The sequence below is a fragment of the Trichechus manatus genome, unplaced genomic scaffold (genome assembly GCF_000243295.1).
Source record: "Trichechus manatus latirostris isolate Lorelei unplaced genomic scaffold, TriManLat1.0 scaffold00267, whole genome shotgun sequence".
Classification (NCBI taxonomy): Eukaryota; Metazoa; Chordata; class Mammalia; order Sirenia; family Trichechidae; genus Trichechus; species Trichechus manatus.
The window spans coordinates 1,037,578-1,048,618 of record NW_004444203.1 but is presented as its reverse complement, the minus strand read 5'-3'; the positions used below and the strand labels follow the sequence as shown (position 1 = coordinate 1,048,618).

Here is an 11,041-nt window from a genome sequence, read left to right as displayed (position 1 = left end):
AAAATTACTCAAGCAGTTACTACCTCTGAAATTTCTTTTGATGGATTTGTTCACAGATACATATACACGTTTGGATACATCATATTCAACCTTGAGGATCTTAATTTTATAACCTTTTATAAGTAGGGAGCTTTAGGACTTCATTATATACCCAAATGTCTGCTAATGTTGTGTATACAAAATATAGAGACTATGTATTCATTTGCGAGCTTTGAGGTGAAGTGGAATTATCATCAATAGTTCTTTTTTATTGGTTGTACACTTACATATGAGAATATTGTCAATAAGAACATTTTTGTAACAATGAGATATAGTTTTTAAGGACGCTTCTTAAAAAAACTAAACATGGAACTGAATAATTGGACAGAATGGAGAACATTTTAAAGAAAAATACCAGCATAAAGAAGTTTCCGGATGCAATGGAATTGTTGTGCCATACAAGCTACATACAGGGGAGTTCCCAAATGAGGAATGTCTTGGTCAACATCTACGCCCCAGGATATCAGTATTTCTAGACATTCATGGTTACCTGCCAACACAAAGGAGGGATGAGTTGATGTTTACTTGATAATGCCCATCCCTCACCACCACTCCTCCCCACACACTTCTCTCCTGCAATGTTATTCACTGAAAGGTAAATGGAGCACTGCATGCTGCTGAAGGGACTTTCTCCCCTTGTCATTAATCTCGTAACTACGTTACCTTTACTGGCAGCCTCGTGTGTGGGAGAAGGAAGACATGACTCCAGCTGGGCTTTGGCGCCATATTCCAGAAGAAGTTCCGTGCAACTCGAACTGCCTTGTGAGCATGCGTTGAATAATGGCGTCACACCATCTATTGTGATTGCGTTTACCTAGGCCAAACCAAAAAACTGGGAGTGAAATTTACAGAATCCTATGTGATTAACTGACTCGCTTACACGTTAAAAATGTACAATCTGTTAAAAATAATTGAGAAAATGTGTGTAGTAAATATGACAGAGTATATTCATCTCACATATCAATAAGGAAAACTTTTAAGACTTCCAGAGATAAACAGAAATAGGATAGGGTAAAATATTGTTTTACCAGCTGCATGTTCGCTAGTGTGACTCACCTAAATTGACATGCATGAACATGCAACTGGTAAAAATCATGAAAATCAATTATTAGGAAAAAAGTGAAGAAGAAAAATGCAATGGTGATGAATGTCGTGATGAAGCCATTTAGCTGGTGCTGGTTTAAATTGGTAAAATTGGTAATTTTATCCATGGTAATTTATCTAAAGAAAAACGAGGAATCACCCAACAGGCGGACAAAGCTTATAGGCATAACGGTGTTCATCTATTGCTATTTAGAGTAGTGAGAATTGGAAATAACCTAAAGAACATTGTGTATGATTATGCAGCATAAGACCCATTTTTGCACTGATTGCAAACCCTTCTCAGAGTGCAATGATTAGGCTGAGGCAATTCAAGAGTTTTATTTTTATTCTGCTATTTTTGAAAACTACCGAGAAAGAGAGAGGAAGGGAGAGAGGAAGGGAGGGGAAGAGAGAGAGAGAAAGAAAAGAGAATTTTGTTTGGTTCTTAGTAGATTTAAAATTGTTAATGTTTTGAAAAGGTACTTACATTAGCTCCAGCTTCCAGAAGGGTCCGAGCACATGCCACATGATCTCCGAGGCAGGCTTCGTGCAATGGGGTGATATGGTCTATGGTTACAGCATTTACGTTATAGCCCTAAATGTGACATCAATAATTTTGAAAGGTGAAGAAGTTGTATAAAATCATCTGTCTAAAAAGTGATTAAAAACCAAAGTAAATCCATTGCCATCGAGTCAATTCCAACTCACAGCAACCCTATGGGACAGAGTAGAACGCCCTGTAGAGTTTCCAAGGAGCACCTGGTGGATTGGAACTGCCAACCTTTTGGTTAGCAGCCGTAGCTCTTAACCACTATGCCACGAGGACTCCAAAATGTCATTAGAAAGTGATACATTTTAAAGAACAAAGAATCTCAGGCAAATGAGTTTAAGCAGAGATTGCCGATTCAGATACCATAGGGTCAACCAGGTGTCAGGACTACTTAGCCCTATCACTGTAGCACCATCATACCTAGATCTGATACTGCCTGAAGTATATCGTTTAATAGATTCTGACATGTTTTCATTAAATTTTGTTTTCTTAAATGCTTTTGCCCTGTATGCGTTGCTTTTGGTTGTTGCTGCTGTTTTGATTTTTCTTTTGCAGGATAATGACTATCTACAGGCTGAATCACTTGTACTGACTGGGTCTAGTTCCAGGGGGTACAAATGGATAACATGTTTGGCTGCTGATAAGTTGGAGGTTCCAGACTACCCAGAGGCACCTCGAAAGAAAGGCCTGACAATCTATTTCCCCAAAAAAACAGCCCTTGAAAATTCTTTTGAGCACAGTTCTACTCTGACACATATGGGTTCACCATGAGTTGGAATCCGCTCAATGGCAACTAGTGCTGGCTGTTGGTGTTGGGTGTCATGGAGTCAATTCTCACTCATAACAACCTCATGTCACAGAGTAGAGCTTCCGCACAGGGTTTTCTTGGCTGTGATCTTCATAGAAGCAGATCACTCGGTCTTTCTCTCGCAGAGCCACTGGGTGGGTTTGAACTGCCAACCTTTAGGTTAGCAGTGGAGCGTTTAAACGTTTGCACCACCAGGGCTCCTTTTACTAGTACTGATACCCGTAAAAACCAAACCTCTTGCTGTGGCGTCAGTTCCGACTCTTGGTGACCCTGTAGGACAGAATAGAACTGCCCCATAGGGTTTCCAAGGAGCGGCTGGAAGATTTAAACTGCTGGCCTTTTGGTTAGCAGCCAAATGCTTAACCACTGCGCCACCAGGGCCAGGTCAGCCCAGCCTGAGGAAAAAAAACCTCAAAAGTAGTGAGCTGCTTTGTGAATTTTTGTCACTAAATAGACATGACTAGGTTATGTGCTTGTGGCTAAGCGTTCTGACTGTGGGTCATTTAGGTGTGCAGCCTGGCGCCCCTATGCAATAACTGTGCTTTATTTGAACACGTAACTTACCCTCTAAGTCTAAGGATTATCATGAGGATTAAATGAGATGGTATCTGTAAAACAATTATTATCAAAATACCTGGCATATAGAAAATGCTCATATTGCTGCTATATTATTATTCTATCAAAACTAAGTAAACACTTTTAAAAATTTTATTCCAGTTAAACTAATGATATCCAAGTAAAGTAAGTGTTGTTAGGATCTAGATTCTTTGCCATCTTGCTATCTTTGGTAATCCATTGCCTCCTGGCAATCATATTTATGGGCAAATCCCCATAGTACAGGTTCAATAATCTTATAATACCAGAATGGACATGAAGAATCTTAAAAGCAAGAAAACAGATAATCACTCCACATCTTTGCCACTAGCAAGTGGTAATTTTTAAGTTTCCTTAAGTTATCTTTTCAAACATTTCAGGTTGGCTATCAGCAGTCAGGAGCCCTGGTTAGCACTGCTCACCAAAAGATTGACAGTTCGAATCCACCAGCCGCTCCTTGGAAACCCTTTGCGGCGGTTCTAACCTGTCCTATAAGGTGGCTATGAGTCGCAATCGACTTGAAGGCAATGGGTTTTTTGACGGGTTAGCAGCAGTCAAACGTGGTGACTAATTCCACTCTTCTGAGTACTCCATGACAGAGCCGCTGAGCAGGCTGACGTTCCCTTCTGCCTTGGGCTTGGGGCAGCCTCAAACTCTCATTGGCTAGCCTGTCAGTGGATGTGAGATACGGCCTGACGCTGCTCTCGTCTTAGAGAACTGCATGACCCTTGAGAAGGGATGACCCTTTAAAAATCACTGACCTTTTTACAGGTTTGTTTTTTTTTTTTTTTCTCCATCAAGTGCTGAGCAAAGCAAAACCAGTCACATGGTTATCACAGACCTGGAGGCCCTAAAGGAGCATCTCCTTCTATCTCTTCATTTGACAGGTGAGAAAGTAGAGGCTCACATATGTGCTGGTTCTCCTCAAGTGCCCGCCTAGAATCTAGGACTCCTGAGCCCCATGGCTGTGCTGTTTCCGCTGGGCACCCTAGCTCCTTTCCTCAGAGTCATCGGAGAAAATTCCTTTCTCCTTTCCCCCGGGAAGTGCGAGGCCGTGGCTTCCAAACTTGGTTGTACATTTAAGTTGCACTAAAAGCCTACAGAGAACGCACAGGCCCATTTTCTCATTCAAATTAGGAATCTGTGTTTTTCACTTTTCCTCAGGTGATTCTGCTGAGCAGGCAGAGGTAGAAATGATTGCTACATAGCTTTGATGGTCAAGTCCCCAGAGCATATTACAGATTACTATGATGCCAAAAAAAAAAAAAATTGTCTAGGGATCTGGCCTGATGACCTCTTTTTGAATGTTTTACAACTGAGTTAAATCTGCATGTAGCTAGCTAGTGCACACATCGTAGTGTTAAGCATATTTAGAATATTAACTAATACATAGATTTAAGTACTACTCGAATACATCTATCAATGAGTAAATATACTGTATCAGAAATTTGATAATACTAAGACATAAGATTCCAGTAAAATATTTATGAAGAAGTTTCAAAGATAAATGAACGATTGACTGATATGAGTTAAAATTAAAAGGCAGTAGTAAAATTTACTAAGTGGTTTTATTAGATTTGAATCAATTTGTTTAAGCACTTGCTGCTATATGCTCGTGAGGGAGGGGTACGCTTTAAGCTCTATGCACTATTTTACCTGTGATAACAGTGTTCTCAGAGCAAGAAGACGACCTTGACTTGCTGCTTCATGAAGTGGCGATCTATCTGCCCAGGAACCTGTCAAAAGAGAAGAAAGAAAAAAATCTGTGAACTAAAGGAAACGCTAATAGACACCATCAACTCCAGTGTGATACAAATTGTTCAGACTCAGTGTTCCCTAAGATGACCAAGATACTTGCAAGGAAATTTGATTCTTATTTGAATGATCCAGAAACCAATGTTCCTAACCAAGCTACACACTGCCTTCTTTGTTTTGTCTTTCAGATTCTGCAGGGAAAGTAATATCTGCCTCAGAGGTCGTTCCTGACACAATGATGATACCTGTTTTATAGCAGAATATTTGGTGATGAGAACACTGTAAACTGTGATGGTCAACTCCTGGCAATTTGGGTCCGGAAGCACTGCGACTTTTGATTATCTGGTTTTACCAATGTTAGAGTACACTCTGGATTATATTGTGTTAAAGTTTATAAAGAGCATCTTATAGAAATGTAAACTCTCCGCTAAAATCCACTGATTCAAGTATGTGTAGACTCGGCTGAACAATTTTACATCTATTCATTTACCTCTATGTATATAGACTGTGAGAAGCTTCTTCTCGGAGCCCTTCCAGCTCTCGGGAATGTTAATTCATAATATCTGCTGTCTGTGCTCTTTCTGCGAGACTATATTCAGTGCTTCCTTTAAACTCAAATGCATTTAAGTTTATTTTTAAAATAAGTTTTGTGCTCCCATCATTCTGAAAGGTCTGGAGTGGATATGAAGAAATCAGTTTGGGCCATTACAGCTTACTTTCACACACAGAGACTGTGTCCTTATTACATGATTATCTCAGGGTGAGATAAGCCAAAACCATGAATAAGACACGAACATAACACGATCAACCTTCATTAGATGATTAAAAGATGTCCTGAATGTATTCAGATGACTATTTTTCAAATGCATGTGATTAATAAAACAAATTCCTGTGACAGTTAGGAGCTTTGGTCATGATATAGTTTCTCCTTCAGAAGATACTGAAATGACAGCCATTACCAGCTGAAGGTCTTCAGACTTATTTAAAAATGGGTCCTCATTTGCAATACTTGAAAAAAATGGGAACTACTGCTCAAAGTACTGACTTCTATCAACAACCTTTGGAGTAGCAGTAACAGTCTTGGGACTGAGCAAAGCTAATTTCTTTAGTGATAACCTGATATACCTGAATACAAACAGGGAACACTAAAAAAATAGCAAGAAACAGAGAATACTGCCTCAGCCCTTGCCATAGGCCAGGCCCTGTCCTAATCACCGAACATATGTTTACTTATTTTAATCCTCACACTGATCCATTAAGGAAGGTACTTTTATCATCTGTATTTTCCAGGTAAGAAAACTGAGGCACAGAGAGGTTAGGTAACTTGCCAAGGTCACACAGATAGAAAAGAGTAGATGTGCGATTCAGACTTGTGTCCTAGCTCCACAGCCAATACTTTTAACTCTGTAATTCTGCCTCTCAACGCACACACACACACACACACACACACACAGAGTATGCTAAGCATTTTAGTAACTGGTAATACTATACTTCATCTCACATACTTTAGACATGTTATCAGGAGGAACCAGTCCCTGGAGAAAGACATAATGCTTGATAAAGTAGAGGGTCAGCGAAAAAGAGGAAAACCCTCAGTGAGATGGATTGACACAGTGGCTGCAACAATGGGCTCAAACATAGCAACAATTGGGCAGTGTTTCATTCTGCTGTACACGGGGTTGCTGTGAGTCGGAGCTGACTCAACGGCACCTAACAACAATGACAAATACTGTAAGTTTCTGTGGGACCCTTTCGTTGCTGTCATTTATTTCACTGGTCTATTTTTCCTTCTACTATCCCGCTAAAATGAAGCCATCTAAGGAGTCCCTGGGTGGCTCAAATGGTTAAGCGCTTGATTTCTAGTGGAAAGGCTGGTGGTTGGAATCTTTCCAGAGGTGCCCTGGAAGACAGGCCTGGCAATCTGCTTCTGAAATGTCACAGCCTTGAAAGCCCTATGGAGCACAGTTCTACTCTGACACAATGGGGTCACCACGAGTCAGAATTGACTCAATGGCAACTAACAACAGCCTAAAAAACAGTCTATTTTATTTTGTTCTTAGCAAAAGTAACAGGCAGTTATTGTGGCAGGATACAATTTACTACACCCACTCCTCACTTATCAACAGGGTTAAGTTCCAAAGACCAGGTTGTTAGGCGAAAATTGGCATTATATGAAAATGGATGACCACATCAGATCACAAAAAGGAGGATGACTACATCATTACATAACTGCCAAATTACATCATTACATGACTGCCAAACCACTGAGAATCATGGCTCAGCCAAGTTAATATATGACCTTAACCATCACAGCCAGTGTTACTCTTGCCTTGCACCTCGGCGTTCGTTACTGCCAGACATATGTCGTTAATGTGCAAAATAGTCTGATAGTAGATTTTTTTTCTATTGTTGTAAATGTGAAATGACAGCTAACAAGATAGTCGATAAGTGAGGAGTAGGTGTCTGTAGAAATAATATAGGAAAATTTCGACCTATAGCTCTGCTAATGGCAGAATTGCAATGCTGCACACCAATATAAATATTTGCTGATAGGTCAAAATTGGGTGGAAAACTAATGACTTATAGGAAATTGGAACATTATGTTCACCATAAATAAAATGACAAAATTCACCATCATAAGTAATATACTTTTGGGGAATTACCATATTTCAAGTTCCAGCTTCTAAGAAGAAATTTGACGCTTTCAAAATAATACGCATCTGTTATTTTCTTGTTAAAGTAAGCAAGTTGATTGCAGAGTGAGACTCTGGAGGACTTTATATCAGCTTTCATTATGAATAATTAAATAAGAAAACATGAAAATGACAATGTTAACTTGCCAAATAGATTGCCTGTGTGAGAACACTGTTCGGTTTTATCAGCACAGCAATGGTAAATTAATAATAATGTAAGTAATTAATGGTTAAATATATGTTTGAATTTAAACAATCACAATATTTATAAGGGTCATGTCTTTTCTCCTGTATAATCGCTTAGTAAATTTCATTATCCTTAATTTATCTCTAAAAGAGGTATGCTGAATTGTATGATGCCGGTTCATTATCACTGCCTGTCTTCCGTTGCTAGCTAACATGGCCATTAACCAGATGCTGGGATTGGGAAAACGCTAGAGAACGGCCCTTTGAATTCATATGGGACTCATGTCTTTCTAGTGTATTATGAAGACATATAAGGGGCAGGGAAACTAACAACGTTTGCAGCTGAGGGGTACTTCCTATCCCCCACCCCGACAAGCAGCTTTCCTCCCTTGCCTACTAATGTATTTGTCCATCAGAGTAATCTTATTACTCTTCCTTGTAATTTCAGCATTGCTTGCTGATAGACAGACAGAAAGGAGGAGTAAGGGAGAGAGAGGGAGCAAAGGAAGGAAGGGAGGGAGGGAGAAAGTAGAAGGAAGGAAGGAAAGAAAGAAAGAAGAACAAGAACCATTTAGAAAACAGGCAACACAAGGGTCAAAATAAAGACAGTATTTGAATTTACCATCCCATATCCCGTGTCCCAACTCTCCCCCTAGACTGTCACACAGCTCTCTGTCCCCACCGTTATTTGCTTTGTCACCAAACTTAAGTCCATCATTACAGCGAGAAAAAACTTTGAGGCTAGATTTTCTGTATGTGCATTTGCTATTATTTCTATTAATACCACCTCCATTTGGCATGAGAAAAGAGTGAAATGTTATAGTAAAAGGCACCTGTGGATGGTCAGTGATGTAACCACTGAAGACATACAAGGCTTGTGAATGCTGGATGAAGGATCGGCTCCTTCTGTCCACAGGCGGGGACAACAGCTTGTGAGGGTGCGCTATCCTGCTATTTCATCAGATGAACTCAGCTCTCTCACCTGCATAGGACATTGACTAACTTATTCTTAAGAGATAAACTGAACATATTGGTTTTAAGTTGAAGTTGGGTTGCTTCTATCTTGGATACCTAATCAAAGACAAAGAAGATTGTAACGTTTCTGGATTGTTGTACATGAGGACATTTCTATTTTGTTTGGTATTGAGAAAGCTTATAAATAGTTATAATATAAAGCATATCAGGCATATGGAAAGGTAAGATATTTAATATTGAACACACTGGAGTAGAAATTCACAACTGCTTTCTCATTATTTCTTAAAAATTGGGGCAGATGTTGGGGGCCGGCGGAGAAGAAGGAAATGGAGAGGAGGAGGAAGTGAGACGGGATAGAGTCTGGGGCCCGAGGAAAAAGACTGAGGCCAGGCAGGCCTGGATTTGCCCCCCATTTATGACAGTGATCTTTATAAATTCATCTATGCTCTCTGAGATTCAGTTTCTTCATAACATGGGAAAGAAGCACCATTTATGAAGCCAGACTGAAGGAGTACCTGCTATATAAATGCCCAGCAAACAATACCTGGTATTATTTGCTAAACATAGGCTAATACAAAGGGGGAGATTTTGGTATAAATCTTAGGAAACAATCAATCCTCTTTCCCTAAAACTAAGGAAACTCAAACCATAAATAACAGCATCTGTTGGCTAAAATGTTTTTCAGTGCTGTCAGATTAATTAAACCCTGTAAAGGAACTGAATGATTTATAAATGTATTTAAGCCAATGACGAGCAACTGCTGCTGCATTTTTCTCTCCTAAGTAAGAAATAAGAAATAAAGCTATGTGAATCTATGAAGAGAATTATAGTATATGCATGCTATTCAATGAAAAAAAAAAAAACTTTGACGTTTTTGTTTTGAATTCTGCTTACTTCATTCCCAAGCAACCCCACCTCATTTGCTTCCTCGTAATTCCGTAGAATTTCTATAACTAATGTGGTAACATGTGCGAATCAAAGAGTACTATATCATATTCCAACTTCTGTTTTGAACTGAGTCTTCACCCCTCCTCTCTATTTTTCCCCTTTAAAATCTGAAATTTAATAATTGGAAATTCGTATAGGGTCTCTATGAGTTGGAATCAACTCTCCAGCAACAGGTTTTAATTTCTATTCAAATGTGGTTTGAGATTAGCTATCTTACCTTTCAGTACTAATATGCTTTATATTAGAAGTATTTACAAGCTTTCTGAATACCAAAAAATATAGGTAAATATCATGTACAACAATCCAGTCATTTTACAATCTTTTTTGTCTTTAACTAGATACCCGAAATGAAAGTGACCCAAGCCTAGCTAAAAAAAAAAAAGTTCAATTTAACTCTCTGGCATCAATTCTTCAATGCCCAATTGTTTTACAAAATATCTTCAACTTTCACTAAGCTAATCCAGTGCTTATTGTCACGGCCTTCCTCGAGCTACACAGGAGGTGACACTGACTATATTTGGAAACAACGTTAGTTCCCCGTCATCTGGTATATAATTTACAGGGAGAGAGTTGGCTCTGTTCTGTAAACACCACATTGCTAGAGGAAAACGTTCACATTGTTAGACGTATACAGTTTTGTAAAGGTCTGTACCATACCTAAATCACCGTCTCCCCACGGCTCCTCAAGCCAGCCACTGTCGAGGTAAATCCGACTCATAGCTTTATATCAGCATTAAAAAAAATCAGTTGTCATTTACTAGTCCTGTTTGGCCACTTTAAGGAGCTCTAAGCTCCTTGGAAAGCAGCCCTGGTGGCTCAGGGTTAAAGCACTTGACTGCTAACCAAAAGGTCTGCCATTGGAACCCACCAGCTGCTCCGCGGGAGAAAGATTTGGCAGTCTGCTTCTGTAAGGATTTACAGCCTTGGAAACCCTGTGGGGCAGATCTATTCTGTCCTATAAGGTCGCTATGAGTCGGAATTGGAATCACTCCTCAGCAGTGGGTTTGGTTTTTTTTGGAAGCTCCTTGTAATATGACCTTTCACCTCCAAAAAGAAAAACAGCTTTTGAAATCTGATTTAGTTTCCAAATTGCCTCTGCTTATTGATCCTTCCTCATTATTTCAGAAATTCCTGGTCCTAACTTGTGTTTTTCCTTACAGTATGTGCCTTGCAATGAAATAAAAGCACTACAATTAGGTCTCTGTCCATTGCTATGATGAAAATATTTTTTAGAAAGTATTTGACTTCTCCCAATCTTGGTTTCCTCAATAGAAATGGGGTGTAGACTCATCCGGGGGCTAATCTAGGGGTGGTGACGAGGACCATACCCAAGTTTGGGTCATACTCACTTTTCCTCAGTGGTCTCAAAATAATTAAGACCCAACTCTTATCTCAAACAGGGAATAATAA

The 11,041-nt window shown here is 39.4% G+C and overlaps 1 protein-coding gene across 1 annotated transcript in view; it reads right to left on the bottom strand.

Moving 5' to 3' along the window:
- Positions 1 to 380: 380 nt before the first annotated feature.
- Positions 381 to 11,041, bottom strand: part of ASB5 (ankyrin repeat and SOCS box containing 5) — a 43,198-nt gene continuing 32,537 nt past the window's right edge. The window contains exons 2-5 of the mRNA XM_004389909.3: positions 4,731 to 4,810; positions 1,610 to 1,717; positions 703 to 853; positions 381 to 529 (exon numbers count right to left, since the gene is read on the bottom strand). Of these exons, the coding sequence (XP_004389966.1) occupies positions 381 to 529; positions 703 to 853; positions 1,610 to 1,717; positions 4,731 to 4,810 (488 nt within the window). The remainder of the gene's footprint in view (positions 530 to 702; positions 854 to 1,609; positions 1,718 to 4,730; positions 4,811 to 11,041) is intronic.